This window comes from Sebastes fasciatus, chromosome 16 (assembly GCF_043250625.1).
Source record: "Sebastes fasciatus isolate fSebFas1 chromosome 16, fSebFas1.pri, whole genome shotgun sequence".
Lineage (NCBI taxonomy): Eukaryota > Metazoa > Chordata > Actinopteri > Perciformes > Sebastidae > Sebastes > Sebastes fasciatus.
The window spans coordinates 1,353,683-1,375,232 of NC_133810.1; the positions used below are offsets into that span (position 1 = coordinate 1,353,683).

General features: G+C 41.1%; 1 protein-coding gene and 2 long non-coding RNA genes across 3 annotated transcripts in view; 2 read left to right on the forward strand and 1 right to left on the reverse strand.

Moving 5' to 3' along the window:
* Nucleotides 1-11,624, reverse strand: part of LOC141752350 (uncharacterized) — a 24,769-nt gene extending 13,145 nt beyond the window's left edge. The window contains exons 1-3 of the long non-coding RNA XR_012590219.1: nucleotides 11,519-11,624; nucleotides 11,119-11,264; nucleotides 10,977-11,074 (exon numbers count right to left, since the gene is read on the reverse strand). This is a non-coding gene — a long non-coding RNA (uncharacterized LOC141752350). The remainder of the gene's footprint in view (nucleotides 1-10,976; nucleotides 11,075-11,118; nucleotides 11,265-11,518) is intronic.
* LOC141752341 (uncharacterized) overlaps nucleotides 1-21,550 on the forward strand; it is a 40,108-nt gene that overhangs the window by 4,949 nt on the left and 13,609 nt on the right. Inside the window, exons 2-6 of the mRNA XM_074610202.1 lie at nucleotides 8-91; nucleotides 19,166-19,463; nucleotides 19,698-19,760; nucleotides 19,866-19,894; nucleotides 21,385-21,468. Coding sequence (XP_074466303.1) covers nucleotides 8-91; nucleotides 19,166-19,463; nucleotides 19,698-19,760; nucleotides 19,866-19,894; nucleotides 21,385-21,468 — 558 coding nt within the window. The remainder of the gene's footprint in view (nucleotides 1-7; nucleotides 92-19,165; nucleotides 19,464-19,697; nucleotides 19,761-19,865; nucleotides 19,895-21,384; nucleotides 21,469-21,550) is intronic.
* On the forward strand, nucleotides 13,291-16,480 carry LOC141752349 (uncharacterized). The gene is made up of 3 exons (XR_012590218.1): nucleotides 13,291-14,546; nucleotides 15,779-16,076; nucleotides 16,311-16,480. It is a non-coding gene; the product is annotated as an uncharacterized LOC141752349 (long non-coding RNA).

Here is a 21,550-nt window from a genome sequence, read left to right on the forward strand (position 1 = left end):
TGTTCAGATGCTTCCTTTCGGAGCTGTGAAGCCTCAACAGACAGTGAAGCAGGAATCATCCATGCAACCAACTGGATCCATGGAAACTAAGGTAGCTGCAGTGACGTCTCTATGTTTGTTTATTTATCATCTAGTCATAGCTGAGAATAGTAAAGGGACCTATCAGACTCCCCTGAGGTGTCCCGTTTTCCACAACAGGATTTCTGTTAATCCTTTCAAAGTAAAAACCCTCTGTTGACATATTTTGTTGTCAAGGTCATCATCAATTAATGTTAACGAAATTAACAATTCAATAAAAACTAAAAAATGATCTCAATTAGAATTAAATAATTTTAATTGTTAAAAGATATAACAAAAACAGTCAAATATTAAAGAATATTTTACTTCACTTACCATCTTTTTCAGGAGTTTTCAATAATATCTCATGGTCTCCACGTGTTTTTCCATCAGATTCATCAGGAGAATCCTGTTTGAAAATTCCTTTCACTCTGTTCAGATCAGTTTATTGAGTACACCTTGTTAAAACCTTGATAGTCGAACCTCAGATCGAAGAGGAACAATGCGGATTCCGTCCTGGCCGTGGAACAACGGACCAGCTCTTCACTCTCGCAAGGATCCTGGAGGGGGCCTGGGAGTATGCCCATCCAGTCTACATGTGTTTTGTGGACTTGGAGAAGGCATATGACCGGGTCCCCCGGGAGATACTGTGGGGGGTGCTGCGGGAGTATGGGGTGAGGGGGGCACTTCTCAGGGCCATCCAATCCCTGTACGCCCAAAGCGAGAGCTGTGTTCGGATCCTCAGCAATAAGTCGGACTCGTTTCCGGTGGGGGTTGGCCTCCGCCAGGGCTGCGCTTTGTCACCAATCCTGTTCGTGATATTCATGGACAGGATATCGAGGCGTAGTCGGGTGGAGGAGGGTTTGCAGATCGGTGTGCTGAGGATCTCATCGCTGCTTTTTGCAGATGATGTGGTCCTGTTGGCATCATCGGTCTGCGACCTCCAGCACTCACTGGATCGGTTCGCAGCCGAGTGTGACGCAGTCGGGATGAGAATCAGCACCTCTAAATCTGAGGCCATGGTTCTCAGCAGGAAACCGATGGATTGCCTACTCCGGGTAGGGAATGAGTCCTTACCCCAAGTGAAGGAGTTTAAGTATCTCGGGGTCTTGTTCGCGAGTGAGGGGACGATGGAACGTGAGATTGGTCGGAGAATCGGAGCAGCAGGGGCGGTATTGCATTCGCTTTACCGCACCGTTGTGACGAAAAGAGAGCTGAGCTGGAAGGCAAAGCTCTCGATCTACCGGTCAATCTTCGTTCCTACTCTCACCTATGGTCATGAGGGTTGGGTCATGACCGAAAGAACGAGGTCGCGGGTGCAAGCGGCCGAAATGGGTTTCCTCAGGAGGGTGGCTGGCGTCTCCCTTAGAGATAGGGTAAGAAGCTCAGTCATCCGTGAGGGACTCGGAGTAGAGTCCTTGCTCCTTTGCGTCGAAAGGAGCCAGTTGAGGTGGTTCGGGCATCTAGCACGGATGCCTCCTGGGCGCCTCCCTTGGGAGGTGTTCCAGGCACGACCAGCTGGGAGGAGACCACGGGGAAGACCCAGGACTAGATGGAGAGATTATATCTCTACTCTGGCCTGGGAACGCCTCGGGATCCCCCAGTCAGAGCTGGTTAATGTGGCCCGGGAAAGGGAAGTTTGGGGTCCCCTGCTGGAGCTGTTGCCCCCGCGACCCGATCCCGGATAAGCGGTTGAAGATGGATGGATGGACCTTGTTAAAACCAATGCAGTCTAAGACGGACCGTTTCACACCCGGAAGTCTGAACCGAAGCTTGTGTTTTTTACAACCTGTAAACATTTGATCCGGTTAGTGTTGGTTTCACATTGCAATGATGCTAGCGCAAAGAACTCGTCATGACATACCTACGTCCTGTCGTCAACGCCTATACGTCCTATTGTCAATGTCGTTACATCCTATCGACAACGCCCACGTCCTGTCGTCAACTCATACGTCCTGTCGTCAACTCATACGTCCTGTCGTCAACTCATACGTCCTGTCATCATATAAAACCGTGGCTATAAACAAACATAATAAAACTGTTAGACACTGTCTCGTCTCTGCTCAGTAAGCTGTTGAATATTGTGTGGTTTGTAAACAGAAATAAATCTTCCTTTAAAGCAGACACTCAACTATTTGACTACTTTATCAGAGTGGTAATTGTACTGAACCTTTCTTCTTGTCCCAAACCTTCATTATGAATGTGGATCTGTGTTTATCCAGGTTCAGAGTGCTGCTGTCCAGACTGGGAGGATTACATTAATCAGGATCAAAAGCACCAATAAGACCTACACTCACCTGGTGGTAAAGTTCAACAACCAGCTGCAGACTGTTTTTGTGACAACTCGACATCTGGCAAACGCATTTGGCTATGTAGCGAATGATGATTTTATGGAGAGATTCTCTTATGAAATACCGCTCACAGCAGAAGCAAAAGTACAAGGAAATAAAATTATGGAGATCAAAAAACAATAAAAATGTTCTACAGATATTTGTAGATCAGGGTGGTGTTGGTTTGTGTTTTCTTTGTCAGGTGGGATACTCCCAGTGCTCCACCAGTGGGTGGTTCAGTTCCCAATATGGTACGACAGTCTGTCCTCTCCTTTTTCAACTTGTTCTTAATAAAAGAGCCACTTGTGGCAGTAAACCCACTCCGACTGTTGAGGCCTTTTTAATCGAAGCTTGTGCTTCAACTGAGTTGGTAATTACAGGAGAGTTGCAGATATATTTCCACCAAGCTTTCCAGTTCAGTTTGTTACACATTAGAACGTTACTTTTGTGTTTCCATTAGCAAAAGTTGAGGGTGGTACCGATAGAACCGCTCCATTCTTGGTCCCGCCTCGGTCGAGGTTCCAAGCGGGCAGAAGGTGTAGTTAAAACACTACAGAGGTATGATCACATTATCCCGTTGGAGGTGTAACAGGTGGTGTTTTTAATACAATCGCTCTAGGAGAGGGGATTAGCGGACCGTTACCATGGAAAACGACGGTTCCGGTTCAGTGACACGACGGAAGTTGCGCCCATAATTCACGCAAAGCATCATGGGGGCTACAGATAAGATGGATATGGACCTCTGATGCACTCGTCTACAAGAAATTAAAAGTGTGCATCAACCTTTACAGTCAGTATTTTGTAGCTGGAAAAATAAATCCTGAGATCCAAAAATACCATGAAAAAACTGTTTGTTGCTAATACTTCTGTGAACGTACAAATGCCTCAAAATTGCAAACTTGAATAAATGTAAATAAATAATAAATGTACTTTGTTTCTTTCCACCACTGATAAAGACCACAGACTACTACGGACTCTTAAACACATTAGAAAAGATGATTAAAGCTCCAGACAGTGGTGAAATTAACTTCATAGTGCAGTTCAGTACAGTAAAATAATCTAAAATTAACTTCTAAAATTCTAAATGCAGGACTTTTACTTGTAACTGAGTATTTTTATGGTATTGCTGCATTTACTCAAGTAAAATATCTGAATACTTCCTCCACCTCTAAACTACTGACTGACTCAACACAACTGAAAGCACAAGGAAATATACCACTATACCTTCCCTCCAAATGAAACTGAAAGTATGAGTTATGTTGTGGGTTTGTGGGCTAAACCATTGTTCACTGGAGGGAAGCTGTGTGTTTACAACTGGATGTTGAAGCTTAACAGTCAAAAGTTGGGAAAAAATAAAGATTGCTGATGAAAAATTCACATATTTTAGCATTTATGCTGGATAAAGTGGGGAGGCGAGCAGGCTGTAAAACCTGATTAAAGTTGGTATCTGCCACACAAACAAGATCAGACATGGTGTTTTCCTGCACACTGGCACCTCCTTTCACATCCTCTTTTAAATTTCAAAGACGGATTACGTGGTTGAAGAGAAGGACAAAGTGAGTATTAATTACAGACTTTACTGCTAATTTCTTCTGAAAAATGAATCTACTGTTAGATAAGATCCTTAATGACATTAATTACAAAACAAACTCTGTTGTGTTTTGAACAAAGAAAATGCTGATGAGTGCAGTTTGTTTGCTGTTTCAATGTTGACTGATGTGACTCGATAGTAGCTGTTTATTTGTCCTGTGAAGAGGCTGAGAATATTATGGCTGATGATGTTATGGCTCACTGTTTTAGTGCTTAACTGTTCTGCTTTGTCTACATTAATCAACCTACAGTACAGCAACTATAAACTAAGCAATCCATAAAACAAACTGTAATAGAAACAGAGAGAGGGATGGTGGAAATGAAGTGCCGCAGAGCAAAGACGAGAGCAAAGAATGGCCTCCAGAAATTTTTTAAACAATTATATTATAATTATAATAAGAATCTCTTTCTAAACACAAATGTGGTGTTTTAAACAGGGAAACTGTGATTCCTAATCAACAGACTGTTCATGAAAAGACAAAAGTTAAATTAAATATGTTTTATCTGATATCTGAATATCTTGCAAACCTACTCAAAATTCAACCTGTGCTCTATTACTGCCATCTAGTGGGCACTTTGGCGAACACAACACATTAAATGAAGAGCCTGTCAATAATATTGGAGAATTGTTTTCTATACTTATATTAGATATATTATATTAGATATGGTGTATTGAGAAAATGAAATCAGTAATGATGTAGAGTTGTTATCAGAACTATATTTATATCCACAGAAGTTCTCTTTGAGGCGTAAATATTAATAAATGATATATTTTACCTGGTCAGTGTGATGTTTGAGTGTTTCCTCTGTTTCTGCTTTTAATTTGCAAACGTTTTTTGTTCGTCCTCTCGTCTCTCGGTGTGTAACAGATGGCGTTGAGGACGTTAGAGAAGCAGTGGAAAGCAGCCTTGGTCTCCATCCTGGAGGAGCTCACCGAGCCCCAGTTCAGAAAGTTGCTGTTCAAACTGGACACAATCCCTCAAGGTGTGAAGTCTGGTAGGACCAGAGAAGATATCGCTCATATAATCATCCAGTACTATGGGACAGAGGAGTCCATCTCTGTCATAGATAAAGAAATGAAGCTGCTACCGAGGAACGACGCTGCAGTCCAGCAGCTGCTGCTCCCCTTTGTGGAGAAACTGAAGAAACAACAGCAGAAAATCAAAGGTGAGTTCATACGATTAAAGCTGTGAATGGATTTAGTTTATTTCCCCCCGTTGTTTGATTCTTTAACATGAAATCACAGTGAATGTAACTGGGATGTTTGACACTTTATGTCAAAGTAAAAAGGTTTACAAAGTGATCAAAACAAATCTGAAACACACAAATACATAACTGATAGTCGGCCACACAGAAGCCAACTCCGTGGTTTTCTTTCACTTTTTAAAATGTGTTTTTCAGAAGAAAAGAGCAAAGTTACAACTGACTCAGGCCCAGTGGCCAAGAAGCCCAAACCTGCAGCTGGTATGTCAACACACACGCACACGCACACGCACACGCACACACACACACACACACACACACACACACACACACACACACACACACACACATAGTGAAGATCCTGGTATCATAGTAAACTAGTAAACCTGATGAATCCATCGGTACCAACCATGTCATACTAGCTGGTCGTGAAGGAGGTTAAATAACGCTCCAAACTTACACTAAATTCTGGCGAGGAAAAACTGTCATGTCCATGTTCAAAGGGGTCCCTTGACCTCTGAACTCCAGATGTGTGAATGTAAATGGGTTCTTTGGGTACCCACGAGTCTCCCCTTTACAGAGATGCCCATTTTATGATAATCACATGCAGTTTGCTTGACCTTTTTTTAAAATGTCCTTTTCAGAGAAGAAGAGCAAAGTTGCAGCTGAATCAGGACTAGTGGCTAAGAAGCCAAAACCTGCAGCTGGTAGGTCAACACACACACACTCACACTGTCGTCAACGCCGATACGTCCTGTCGTCAACACGGATACGTCCTGTCGTCAACACCTACGTCCTGTCGTCATCGCCTACATCTCGCTGAAATCTAGTGTAAGATTGGAGCGTTATTTAACCTCCTTCACAGCAAGCTAGTATGACATGGTTGGTACCAATGGATTCCTTAGGTTTTCTAGTTTCATATGATACCAGTATCTTCACTCCAGCTTTAAAACTGAGCCGCTACAATCTAAAAATCACATATTGCTTTTATTTGTCAAAGAGATTAGTGGCGTTCAAACAAATTTGCGTTATCGCGTTAACTTTGACAGCCCTAATAAATATCATAAATATACGATATCTAAAACACATTTAAATTGAATCCTAGAATCGTTTTCAATTTGTGTGTTTCACCTTTTTTAAAATGTCCTTTTCAGAGAAGAAGAGCAAAGTTGCAGCTGGATCTGGACCAGTGGCCAAGAAGCCCAAACCTGCAGCTGGTAGGTCAACACACACACACTCATACTGTCGTCAACGCCTATACGTCCTGTAGTCAACGCATATACGTCCTGTAGTCAACGCCTATACGTCCTGTAGTCAACGCCTATACACCCTGTAGTCAACGCCTATACGTCCTGTAGTCAACGCCTATACGTCCTGTAGTCAACGCCTATACGTCCTGTCGTCAACGGCTATACGTCCTGTCGTCAACGGCTATACGTCCTGTAGTCAACGCCTATACGTCCTGTAGTCAACGCCTATACACCCTGTAGTCAACGCCTATACGTCCTGTAGTCAACGCCTATACGTCCTGTAGTCAACGCCTATACGTCCTGTCGTCAACGGCTATACGTCCTGTCGTCAACGGCTATACGTCCTGTAGTCAACGCCTATACGTCCTGTAGTCAACGCCTATACGTCCTGTAGTCAACGCCTATACGTCCTGTAGTAAATGCCTATACACCCTGTCGTCAACGCCTATACACCCTGTCGTCAACGCCTATACACCCTGTCATCAACGCCTATACGTCCTGCTTCAACGCCTATACCTCCTGTAATAAACGCCTATACACCCTGTCGTCAACGCCTATACACCCTGTCGTCAACGCCTATACACCCTGTCATCAACGCCTATACGTCCTGTAGTAAACACCTATACACTCTGTCGTCAACGCCTATACACCCTGTCATCAACGCCTATACGTCCTGTAGTAAACACCTATACACTCTGTCGTCAACGCCTATACACCCTGTCATCAACGCCTATACGTCCTGTAGTAAACACCTATACACTCTGTCGTCAACGCCTATACACCCTGTCATCAACGCCTATATGTCCTGCTTCAACGCCTATACGTCCTGTAGTAAACGCCAATACACCCTGTCATCAACGCCTATACATCCTGTCGTCAACGCCTATACATCCTGTCGTAAATGCTGATACGTCCTGTCGTCAAAGCCGATACGTCCTGACGTCAACGTCGATACGTCCTGTCGTCAATGCCGATACGTCCTGTTGTCCACACCGATACGTCCTGTCGTCAACGCCTATGCATCCTGTTGTCATCTCTGTCATCCCTGTACATCTCGCAAAAATCTAGTGTAAGATTGGAGCGTTATTTAACCTCCTTCGCAGCAAGCTAGTATGACATGGTTGGTACCAATGGCTTCTTTAGATTTTTAGCTTCATATGATACCAGTATCTTCACTCCAGCGTTAAAACTGAGCCGCTACAATCTAAAAATCACATATTGCGTTTATGCGTCAAAGAGATTAGTGTCGTTCAAACAAATTTGCGTTATCGCGCTAACTTTGACAGCCCTAATAAATATCAGAAATATACGATATCTAAAACACATTTAAATTGAATCCTAGAATCGTTTTCAATTTGTGTGTTTCACCTTTTTTAAAATGTCCTTTTCAGAGAAGAAGAGCAAAGTTGCAGCTGGATCTGGACCAGTGGCCAAGAAGCCCAAACCTGCAGCTGGTAGGTCAACACCTATACGTCCTGCTTCAACGCCTATACGTCCTGTAGTAAACGCCAATACACCCTGTCATCAACGCCTATACGTCCTGTAGTAAACGCCAATACACCCTGTCATCAACGCCTATACGTCCTGTAGTAAACGCCAATACACCCTGTCATCAACGCCTATACATCCTGTCGTCAACGCTGATACGTCCTGTCGTCAAAGCCGATACGTCCTGACGTCAACGTCGATACGTCCTGTCGTCAATGCCGATACGTCCTGTTGTCCACACCGATACGTCCTGTCGTCAACGCCTATGTATCCTGTTGTCATCGCCTATGTGCTGTCGTCAACACCTACGTCCTGTCGTCATCGCCTACGTCTCGCAAAAATCTAGTGTAAGATTGGAGCGTTATTTAACCTCCTTCGCAGCAAGCTAGTATGACATGGTTGGTACCAATGGCTTCTTTAGATTTTTAGCTTCATATGATACCAGTGTCTTCACTCCAGCTTTAAAACTGAGCCGCTACAATCTAAAAATCACATACTGCATTTATGCGTCAAAGAGATTAGTAGCGTTCAAACAAATTTGCGTTATCGCGTAAACTTTGACAGCCCTAATAAATATCAGAAATATACGATATCTAAAACACATTTAAATTTAATCCTAGAATCGTTTTCAATTTGTGTGGTTCACCTTTTTTAAAATGTCCTTTTCAGAGAAGAAGAGCAAAGTTGCCGCTGGATCTGGACCAGTGGCCAAGAAGCCCAAACCTGCAGCTGGTAGGTCAACACACACACACTCATACTGTAGTCAACGCCTATACGTCCTGTCGTCAACGCATATACGTCCTGTAGTCAACGCCTATACGTCCTGTAGTCAACGCCTATACACACTGTCGTCAACGCCTATACACCCTGTCATCAACGCCTATACGTCCTGTCGTCAACGCCTATACGTCCTGTAGTCAACGCCAATACGTACTGACGTCAACGCCGATACGTCATGTCATCAACGCCTATACGTCCTGTAGTCAACGCCTATACACCCTGTCATCAACGCCTATACGTCCTGTCGTCAACGCCTATACGTCCTGTAGTCAACGCCAATACGTACTGACGTCAACGCCGATACGTCATGTCATCAACGCCTATACGTCCTGTCGTCAACGCATATACGTCCTGTAGTCAACGCCTATACGTCCTGTAGTCAACGCCTATACACACTGTCGTCAACGCCTATACACCCTGTCATCAACGCCTATACGTCCTGTCGTCAACGCCTATACGTCCTGTAGTCAACGCCAATACGTACTGACGTCAACGCCGATACGTCATGTTATCAACGCCTATACGTCCTGTAGTCAACGCCTATACACCCTGTCATCAACGCCTATACGTCCTGTCGTCAACGCCTATACGTCCTGTAGTCAACGCCAATACGTACTGACGTCAACGCCGATACGTCATGTCATCAACGCCTATACGTCCTGTAGTCAACGCCTATACACCCTGTCGTCAACGTTGATACGTCCTGTCGTCAACGCCAACACATCCTGTCGTAAACGCTGATACGTCCTGTCGTCAAAGCCGATACATCCTGACGTCAACGTCGATACGTCCTGTCGTCAATGCCGATACGTCCTGTTGTCCACACCGATACGTCCTGTCGTCAACGCCTATGCATCCTGTCGTCATCGCCTATGTGCTGTCGTCAACACCTACGTCCTGTCGTCATCGCCTACATCTCGCCAAAATCTAGTGTAAGATTGGAGCGTTATTTAACCTCCTTCGCAGCAAGCTAGTATGACATGGTTGGTACCAATGGCTTCTTTAGTTTTTGTAGCTTCATATGATACCAGTGTCTTCACTCCAGCTTTAAAACTGAGCCGCTACAATCTAAAAATCACATATTGCGTTTATGCGTCAAAGAGATTAGTGTCGTTCAAACAAATTTGCGTTATCGCGTTAACTTTGACAGCCCTAATAAATATCAGAAAAATACGATATCTAAAACACATTTTAATTGAATCCTAGAATCGTTTTCAATTTGTGTGTTTCACATTTTTTAAAATGTCCTTTTCAGAGAAGAAGAGCAAAGTTGCAGCTGGATCTGGACCAGTGGCCAAGAAGCCCACACCTGCAGCTGGTAGGTCAACACACACACACTCATACTGTCGTCAACACCTATACGTCCTGTAGTCAACGCCTATATGTCCTGTAGTCAACGCCTATACGTCCTGTAGTCAACGCCTATACACCCTGTCATCAACGCCTATACACCCTGTGATCAACGCCTATACATCCTGCTTCAACGCCTATACGTCCTGTAGTCAACGCCTATACACCCTGTCATCAACGCCTATACGTCCTGCTTCAACGCCTATACGTCCTGTAGTCAACGCCAATACGTACTGACGTCAACGCTGATACGTACTGTCGTAAACACCGATACGTCCTGTTGTCAACGCCTGTACGTCCTGTCGTCATCACCTACATCCTGTCGCCAATACCTGTATGTCTTGTCGCCAACGTCTATACGTCCTGTCGCCAACACTTATATATATACACATATACACACACACACACATACATATATAGAAAACATGTATATGTAGAGCAGCTACAACAGAACAGACAGTATATTACTATATGATAAATTAAAACATAATAAATGTATAGTATCAATAACACATTTAAATTTAATCCGTGGATCATTTTCAATTTGTGTGTTTAACTTTTTTAGTATGTAATTTTCAGCAAAGTTGCAGCTGACTTAGGAGCTGTGGCCAAGAAGCCCAAACCTGCAGCTGGTAGGTCAACACACACACACTCATACTGTAGTCAACACCTATACGTCCTGTAGTCAACGTAGAGACATTAGTGAAGTTTTACCTTAGAAACATCGACAGTGTTGTTTGTTTCTTCTCTTAAAGATCAACTGAAGAGCTGCCGACCTGACGAGGTGAGAAAGAAAACGGTTAATAACGAACACTCCACCTAGCTGCTGCTGACAACAGATACATTCAAGCTCATATTTATTTGATCAGATATATAAAATATGTATTATTTTTATACTATTTTGTCCTACTCGTCCTGTCGTCAACACCTATGCGTCCTGTTGCCAACACCTATACAGTACATCCTGTCGTCAAGTCCTATAAGTCCTGTCACCAACGCCATTACAGTACAATCTGCCGTCAACACCTATACGTCCTGTTGTCAATGCCTATACGTCCTGTCGTCAACACCTATACGTCCTGTCGCCAACGCCTACATCCTGTCACCAACGCATACGTCCTGTCGTCAACACCTATGTCCTCTCATCAACTTCTATACACGCTGTCGTCAACATTGTTACATCCTGTCGTCAACACCTACATCCTGTCATCAACACCTATACGTCCTGTTGCCAATGCCCACGTCCTGTCATCAACTTCTATACAAGCTGTCGTCAACATTGTTACATCCTGTCGCCAACGCCTACATTCTGTCATCAACACCTATACGTCCTGTCGTCAACGCCCACGTCCTGTCGTCAACGCCCATATGTCCTGTCGTCAACACCTACATCCTGTCATCAACACCTATACGTCCTGTCGACAACGCCCACTTCCTGTCGTCAACGCCCATACGTCCTGTCGTCAACACCCATACGTCCTGTCGTCAACACCTACGTCCTGTCATCATATAAAACCATGGCTATAAACAAACATCATAAAACTGTTAGACACTGTCTCGTCTCTGCTCAGTTTATAAGCTGTTAAATATAGTGTGGTTTGTAAACAGAAATAAATTGTCCTTTAATGCAGACACTCAACTATTTGACTACTTTATCAGAGTGGTAATTGTACTGAACCTTTCCTTCTTGTCCCAAACCTTCATTATGAATGTGGATCTGTGTTTATCCAGGTTCAGAGTGCTGCTGTCCAGACTGGGAGGATTACATTAATCAGGATCAAAAGCACCAATAAGACCAACACTCACCTGGTGGTAGAGTTCAACAACCAGCTGCAGACTGTTTTTGTGACAACTCGACATCTGGCAAACGCATTTGGCTACGTAGCGAATGATGATTTCATGGAGAGATTCTCTTATGAAATACCGCTCACAGCAGAAGCAAAAGTACAAGGAAATAAAATTATAGAGATCAAAAACCGATAAAAATGTTCTACAGATATTTGTAGATCAGGGTGATGTTGGTTTGTGTTTTCTTTGTCAGGTGGGATACTCCCAGTGCTCCACCAGTGGGTGGTTCAGTTCCCAATATGGTACGACAGTCTGTCCTCTCCTTTTTCAACTTGTTCTTAATAAAAGAGCCACTTGTGGCAGTCAACCCACTCCGACTGTTGAGGCCTTTTTAATCGAAGCTTGTGCTTCAACTGAGTTGGTAATTACAGAAGAGTTGCAGATATATTTCCACCAAGCTGTCCAGTTCAGTTTGTTACACATTAGAACGTTATTTTTGTGTTTGCATTAGCAAAATGTTGGGACCCGCCACATGACCACATGAACTCAAACTTGTTTGTAGGCCATGCAAATCTTCCACGCGCCATCTTGTCTCACACACACACACACACACACACACACACACACACACACACACACACACACACACACACACACACACACACACACACACACACACACACACTTTGGTTTGTTTAGTTTAGTTATTTAGTTAGATTGATATTGTGTTTTAAACCTTTATTATCTTGTAAATAAATGTTTGTGGATTATACATGCTGGTCTGTTTAATGTTGTACAAGAGTGAATAATGTCAACCGCTGCTGTGTCAAGAACTCCAAAATCCTTCAACCTCTACTATCAATTGATATAGTGATTTTTGGTTCTAGTTATTAATTTAATTATTAATCAAAGTTCCAAATTGATAGTTTAGTATACTTAATGAGACTTATCTATGAGACTACATTAATGTGCTATCATTTTCTCTTTGTTTCAAAGAGTTGTGCCCCGAGGATGATTTAATATACATTAAATCATATTATACAATATAATTAATAATTACTTTGATCATTATTTACTTTTGATATCCATTTTAATGTCTTTTTGAGCTTATGTACCAATCTAATTTGTTGCCCTGTTATTATTAATATATATTGATAATCTAGCAATATTAATTTCAGCATCATTTTTGGTTAAACTGAAAAAGTTTTTGGTTAGAATTTTAGTTTGAGAGATTTTGATTATTAACACTTTAAGCCTTTATAGTGTTAATTTTAAGAACTTGCTGTTGCTGCTAATTCAAGTTAACCTATGCTGTAGAACTTGAAATAATTTTGGTTCAACATTTGAATACCAAGTATTCAATGCAATCTAGTCAAGTTGTCATAATTTGCTGTTAATCTAAGTGTTCCTTTAGTGACACAGCGTGCCACCGGCCCTGTGTAACATAGAGAGCCACTTGTGGCAGTAAACCCACTCCGACTGTTGAGGCCTTTTTAATCGAAGCTTGTGCTTCAACTGAGTTGGTAATTACAGGAGAGTTGCAGATATATTTCCACCAAGCTTTCCAGTTCAGTTTGTTACACATTAGAATGTTACTTTTGTGTTTCCATTAGCAAAAGTTGAAGGTGGTACCGATAGAACCGCTCCATTCTTGGTCCTGCCTCGGTCGAGGTTCCAAGCGGGCAGAAGGTGTAGTTAAAACACTTCAGAGGTATGATCACATTATCCCGTTGGAGGTGTAACAGGTGGTGTTTTTAATACAATCGCTCTAGGAGAGGGGATTAGCGGACCGTTACCATGGAAAACGCCGGTTCCCGTTCAGTGACACGACGGAAGTTGCGCCCATAATTCACGCAAGGCATCATGGGGGCTACAGATAAGATGGATATGGACCTCTGATGCACTCGTCTACAAGAAATTAAAGGTGTGCATCAACCTTTACAGTCAGTATTTTGTAGCTAGAAAAATAAATCCTGAGATCCAAAAATACCATGAAAAAACTGTTTGTTGCTAATACTTCTGTGAACGTACAAATGCCTCAAATTTGCAAACTTGAATAAATGTAAATAAATAATAAATGTACTTTGTTTCTTTCCACCACTGATAAAGACCACAGACTACTACGGACTCTTAAACACATTAGAAAAGATGATTAAAGCTCCAGACAGTGGTGAAATTAACTTCATAGTGCAGTTCAGTAAAGTAATAAAATCTAAAATTAACTTCTAAAATTCTAAATGCAGGACTTTTACTTGTAACTGAGTATTTTTATGGTATTGCTGCATTTACTCAAGTAAAATATCTGAATACTTCCTCCACCTCTAAACTACTGACTGACTTAACACAACTGAAAGCACAAGGAAATATACCACTATACCTTCCCTCCAAATGAAACTGAAAGTATGAGTTATGTTGTGGGTTTGTGGGCTAAACCATTGTTCACTGGAGGGAAGCTGTGTGTTTAGAACTAGATGTTGAAGCTAAACAGTCAAAAGTTGGGAAAAAAATTAAGATTGATGATGAAAAATTCCCATATTTTAGCATTTATTCTGGATAAAGTGGGGAGGCGAGCAGGCTGTAAAACCTGATTAAAGTTGGTATCTGCCACACAAACAAGATCAGACTTTGTGCCTTCCTGCACACTGGCACCTCCTTTCACATCCTCTTTTAAATTTCAAAGACGGATTACGTGGTTGAAGAGAAGGACAAAGTGAGTATTAATTACAGACTTTACTGCTAATTTCTTCTGAAAAATGAATCTACTGTGAGATAAAATCCTTAATGACATTAATTACAAAACAAACTCTGTTGTGTTTTGAACAAAGAAAATGCTGATGAGTGCAGTGTGTTTCCTGTTTCAATGTTGACTGATGTGACTCGATAGTAGCTGTTTATTTGTCCTGTGAAGAGGCTGAGAATATTATGGCTGATGATGTTATGGCTCACTGTTTTTGTGCTTAACTGTACTTCTTTGTGTACATTAATCAACCTACAGTACAGCAACTATAAACTAAATAAACCATAAAACAAACTACAAATTAAGCAATCCATAAAACAAACTGTAATAGAAACAGAGAGAGGGATGGTGGAAATGAAGTGCTGCAGAGCAAAGAATGGCCTCCAGAAAATGTTTAAACAATTATATTATAATTATAATAAGAATGGGGCTGCACGGTGGTGCAGTGGTTAGCACTGGTACCTCACAGCAAGAGGGTCGCAGGTTTGAATCCGGCCCTTCTGTGTGGAGTTTGCATGTTCTCCCCGTGTTAGCGTGGGTTTTCTCCGGGTTCTCCGGTTTCCTCCCACAGTCCAGACATGCAGGTTAGGTTAATTGTTGACTCTAAATTGCCCGTAGGTGTGAATGTGAGCGTGAATGGTTGTCTGTCTCTATGTGTCAGCCCTGCGATGGGATCGGCTCCAGCGCCCCCGCGACCCTTAACGGGATAAGTGGTTGCAGATGGATGGATGGATTATAATAAGAATCTCTTTCTAAACACAAATGTGGTGTTTTAAAACTGTGATTCCTAATCAACAGACTGTTCATGAAAAGACAAAAATTAAATTAAATTTTTTTTATCTGATATCTGAATATCTTGCAAACCTACTCCAAATTCAACCTGTGCTCTATTACTGCCATCTAGTGGGCACTTTGGCGAACACAACACATTAAATGAAGAGCCTGTCAATAATATTGGAGAATTGTTTTCTATACTTATATTAGATATATTATATTAGATATGGTGTATTGAGAAAATGAAATCAGTAATGATGTTGAGTGGTTATCAGAACTATATTTATATCCACAGAAGTTCTTTTTGAGGCGTAAATATTAATAAATGATATATTTTACCTGGTCAGTGTGATGTTTGAGTGTTTCCTCTGTTTCTGCTTTTAATTTGCAAACGTTTTTTGTTCGTCCTCTCGTCTCTCGGTGTGTAACAGATGGCGTTGATGATGTTAGAGATAAAGTGGAAAGCAGCCCTGGTCTCCATCCTGAAGGAGCTCACCGAGGAACAATTCAGTAAGTTGCTGTTCAAACTGGACACAATCCCTCAAGGTTTGAAGTCTGGCAAGACCAGAGAAGATATCCCTCATATAATCATCCAGTACTATGGGACAGAGAAGTCCATAACTGTCATAGATAAAGAAATGAAGCTGCTACCGAGGAACGACGCTGCAGTCCAGCAGCTGCTGCTCCCCTTTGTGGAGAAACTGAAGAAAATACAGCAGAAAATCAAAAGTGAGTTCATACGATTAAAGCTGTGAATGGATTTAGTTTATTTCCCCCCGTTGTTTGATTCTTTAACATGAAATCACAGTGAATGTAACTGGGATGTTTGACACTTTATGTCAAAGAAAAAAGGTTTACAAAATGATCAAAACAAATCTGAAACACACAAATACATAACTGATGGTCGGCCACACAGAAGCCAACTCCGTGGTTTTCTTTCACTTTTTAAAATGTGTTTTTCAGAAAAAAAGAGCAAAGTTACAACTGAGTCAGGACCAGTGGCCAAGAAGCCCAAAGCTGCAGCTGGTAGGTCAACACACACTGAGAATACTCTGACTGTGGTCGTGTAGAGACATTATTGAAGTTTTACCTTAAAAACATCGACAGTGTTGTTTGTTTCTTCTCTTAAAGATACACTGAAGAGCTGCCGACCTGACGAGGTGAGAAAGAAAATGGTTAATAACGAACACTCCACCTAGCTGCTGCTGACAACAGATACATTCAAGCTCATATTTATTTTATCATATATATAAAATATGTATTATTTTTTACACTATTTCATCCTACTCGTCCTGTCATCATGGCCTATGTACTGTCGCCGTTACTTTGAGTTTTTATCTGCATGTGCGTATATCTGTATATAAATACATTGATAGTTCAAAATATGTACTCTGTAAGTGTCTTTAAAACATTACCTCTCAATAAAATTACTTGGAGGAATTCTTCTAATAGTGTTTTTATCTTGTGGTTTGTTCAGATGCTTCCTTCCGGAGCTTTGAAGCCTCAACAGACAGTGAAGCAGGAATCATCCGTGCAACCAACTGGATCCATGGAAACCAAGGTAGCTGCAGTGACGTCTCTGTGTTTGTTTATTTATCATCTAGTCATAACTGAGAATAGTAAAGGGACCTATCAGACTCCCCTGAGGGGTCCCTTTACTATTCTCAGTTTCCACAACAGGATTTCTGTTAATCCTTTCAAAGTAAAAACCCTCTGTTGACGAACTGTGTTGTCAAGGTCATCATCAATTAATGTTAAAGAAATTAACAATTCAATAAAAAGAAAAAAATGATCTCAATTAGAATTAAATAATCTTAATTGTTAAAAGATATAACAAAAACAGTCAAATATTAAAGAATATTTTACTTCACTTACTATCTTTTTCAGGAGTTGTCAATAATATCTCCTGGTCTCCACGTGTTTTTCCATCAGATTCATCAGGAAAATCCTGTTTGAAAATTCCTTTCACTCCGTTTGGATCAGTTTATTGAGTACACCTTGTTAAAACCAACGCAGTGTAAGACGGGCCGTTTCACACCCGGAAGTCTGAACAGAAGCTCGCGTTTTTATTAACTTGTAAACATTTGATCCGGTTAGTTTTGGTTTCACATTGCAATGATGCTAGCACAAAGAACTCGTCATGACATACCTATGTCCTGTCATCAACACCTATACTTCCTATTGTCAATGTTGATACATCCTGTCGACAACGCCCACGTCCCCCCATCAACACCTATACGTCCTGTCGCCAACGCCTACATCCTGTCATCAATGCCTATACGTCTTGTTGTCAACGTTGATACATCCTGTCATCAAATGAAACCATTGCTTTAAACAGACATAACAAAACTGTTAGACACTGTCTCGTCTCTGCTCAGTTTATAAGCTGTTAAATATTGTGTGGTTCGCAAACAGAAATAAATCTTCCTTTAATGCAGACACTCAACTATTTGACTAATTTATCATAGTGGTTATTATACTGAACTTTCGGCTTGTCCCAAACCTTCACTATGAATGTGGATCTGTGTTTATTCAGGTTCAGAGTGCCTTTACAGTCAGTATTTTGTAGCTGGAAAAATAAATCATGAGATCCAAAAATACCATGAAAAAACTGTTTGTTGCTAATACTTCTGTGCAAGTAACGTACAAATACCTCAAATTTGCAAACTTGAATAAATGTAAATAAATAATAAATGTACTTTGTTTCTTTCTACCACTGATAAAGACCAGACTACTACGGAGTCTTAGGAGAGATTATTCGTCTGACAGAAACACAACTGAATATAAAGAAAATCTTTCATTTTAAAATTAAACACATTCTTAAAAAAGATGATTAAAGCTCCAGACAGTGTTGAAATTCACTTCATAGTGCAGTTCAGTACAGTAATAAAATCAAAAATTAAATTCTAAACTTCTAAATGCAGGACTTTTACTTGTAACTGAGTATTTTTATGCATTTACTCAAGTAAAATATCTGAATACTTCTTCCACCTCTAAACTACTGACTGACTTAACACAACTGACAGCACAAGGAAATATATCACTATACCTTCCCACCAAATGAAACTGAAAGTATGAGTTATGTTGTGGGCTAAACCATTGTTCACTGGAGGGAAGCTGTGTGTTTAGAACTGGATGTTGAAGCTAAACAGTCAAAAGTTGGGAAAAAATAAAGATTGATGATGAGAAATTCACATATTTTAGCATTTATTCTGGATAAAGTGGGGAGGCGAGCAGGCTGAAAAACCTGATTAAAGTTGGTATCTGCCACACAAACAAGATCAGACTTTGTGTCCTCCTGCACACTGGCTCCTCCTCTCACATCCTCTTAAATTTCAAAGACGGATTACGTGGTTGAAGAGAAGGACAAAGTGAGTATTAATTACAGACTTTACTGCTAATTTCTTCTGAAAAATGAATCTACTGTGAGATAAGATCTTTAATGACATTAATTACAGAACAAACTCTGTTGTGTTTTGAACAAAGAAAACGCTGACGAGTGTGTGAAGCTATCAGCAGAATGTTCTGAGAGTTAACATGTTCTGACAGGGCCACTGTCACACAAGTGTGAACAGGTCTGTTCAGACCTGTTATTAACTACATCCTCAGTGATCAGATCACACGTGGACAGCTCTAAGTACAGGTGTGAACGCACTCAAGACACATTGAGGACCCATTGAGATCCGATCACTCAGACCACATTAAGAGGTGGTCTGAGTGATCGGATTTGGTAAAGGTTAATCTTTGTGTTTCCTCAGTTTCTGCTTTTAATTTGCAAACGTTTTTTGTTCGTCCTCTCGTCTCTCGGTGTGTAACAGATGGCGTTGAGGATGTTTGAGGCGAAGTGGACAGCAGCCCTGGTCTCCATCCTGGAGGAGCTCACCGAGCCCCAGTTCAGTAAATTGCTGTTCAAACTGGACACAATCCCTCAAGGTTTGAAGTCTGGTAGGACCAGAGAAGATATCCCTCATATAATCATCCAGTACTATGGGACAGAGGAGTCCATCTCTGTCATAGATAAAGAAATGAAGCTGCTACCGAGGAACGACGCTGCAGTCCAGCAGCTGCTGCTCCCCTTTGTGGAGAAACTGAAGAAACAACAGCAGAAAATCAAAGGTGAGTTCATACGATTAAAGCTGTGAATGGATTTAGTTTATTTCCCCCCGTTGTTTGATTCTTTAACATGAAATCACAGTGAATGTAACTGGGATGTTTGACACTTTATGTCAAAGTAAAAAGGTTTACAAAGTGATCAAAACAAATATGAAACACACAAATACATAACTGATAGTCGGCCACACAGAAGCCAACTCCGTGGTTTTCTTTCACTTTTTAAAATGTGTTTTTCAGAAAAAAAGAGCAAAGTTACAACTGAGTCAGGACCAGTGACCAAGAAGCCCAAAGCTGCAGCTGGTATGTCAACACACACTGAGAATACTCTGACTGTGGTCGTGTAGAGACATTATTGAAGTTTTACCTTAAAAACATCGACAGTCTTGTTTGTTTCTTCTCTTAAAGATACACTGAAGAGCTGCCGACCTGACGAGGTGAGAAACAAAACGGTTAATAACGAACACTCCACCTAGCTGCTGCTGACAACAGATACATTCAAGCTCATATTTATTTTATCATATATATAAAATATGTATTAGTTTGTATACTATTTTATCCTACTCGTCCTGTCGTCAGCTAATACTTTTGTACTTTTACTTTTGAATGCACATTTACTTGTAACATTGTTAAAAAGATTTCAGTATTTCTTCCACCACTAAAGCCTCAAAATATTCATGTTAGAGTCTTTATCTGCATGTGCGTATATCTGTATATAAATACGTAAATAGATCAAAATATGTACTCTGTAAGTGTCTTTAAAACATTACCTCTCAATAAAATTAATTGGAGGAATTCTTCAAATATTATTTTTATCTTGTGGTTTGTTCAGATGCTTCCTTTTGGAGCTGTGAAGCCTCAACAGACAGTGACACAGGAATCATCCATGCAACCAACTGGATCCATGGAAACCAAGGTAGCTGCAGTGACGTCTCTGTGTTTGTTTATTTATCATCTAGTCATAACTGAGAATAGTAAAGGGACCTATCAGACTCCCCTGAGGTGTCCCGTTTTCGACAACAAGATTTCTGTTAATCCTTTCAAAGTAAAAACCCTCTGTTGACGAACTGTGTTGTCAAGGTCATCATCAATTAATGTTAAAGAAATTAACAATTCAATAAAAACAAAAACAAAAAATTATCTCAGTTAGAATAAAATAATCTCAATTGTTAAAGGATAAAATAAAAAACATCAAATAATAAAGAATATTTTACTTCACATCTTTTTCAGGAGTTTTCAGTAATATCTCATGGTCTCCACATGTTTCTCCATCAGATTCATCAGGAAAATCCTGTTTGAAAATTCCTTTCACTCCGTTTAGATCAGTTTATTGAGTACACCTTGTTAAAACCAACGCAGTCTAAGACGGACCGTTTCACACCCGGAAGTCTGAACCGAAGCTCGTGTTTTTTTCAACCTGTAAACATTTGATCCGGTTAGTTTTGGTTTCACATTGCAATGATGCTAGCGCAAAGAACTCGTCATGACATACCTACGTCCTGTCATCAATGCCTATACGTCCTATTGTCAATGTTGATACATCCTGTCGACAACGCCCACGTCCCCCCATCAACACCTATACAACATGTCGTCAACGTTGATACGTAGTCGTATATACGTCGTGTAGTAGTCTCCTACGTCATGTCATAGTCGCCTATACGTCCTGTCATAGTCGCCTATACGTCCTGTCATAGTCGCCTATACGTCCTGTAATAGTCGCCTATACGTCCTGTCATAGTCGCCTACGTCATGTAGTCATCGCCTACGTCCTGTAGTCATCGCCTACGTCCTGAAGTCGTCGCCTACGTCTTGTCGTACGTAAATAGCTCAAAATATGTACTCTGTAAGTGTCTTTAAAACATTACCTCTCTATAAAATTACTTGGAGGAATTCTTCTTATAGTGTTTTTATCTTGTGGTTTGTTCAGATGCTTCCTTTCGGAGCTGTGAAGCCTCAACAGACAATGACACAGGAATCATTCATGCAACCAACTGGATCCATGGAAACCAAGGTAGCTGCAGTAAAGTCTCTGTGTTTGTTTATTTATCATCTAGTCATAACTGAGAATAGTAAAGGACTCATCACACTCCCCT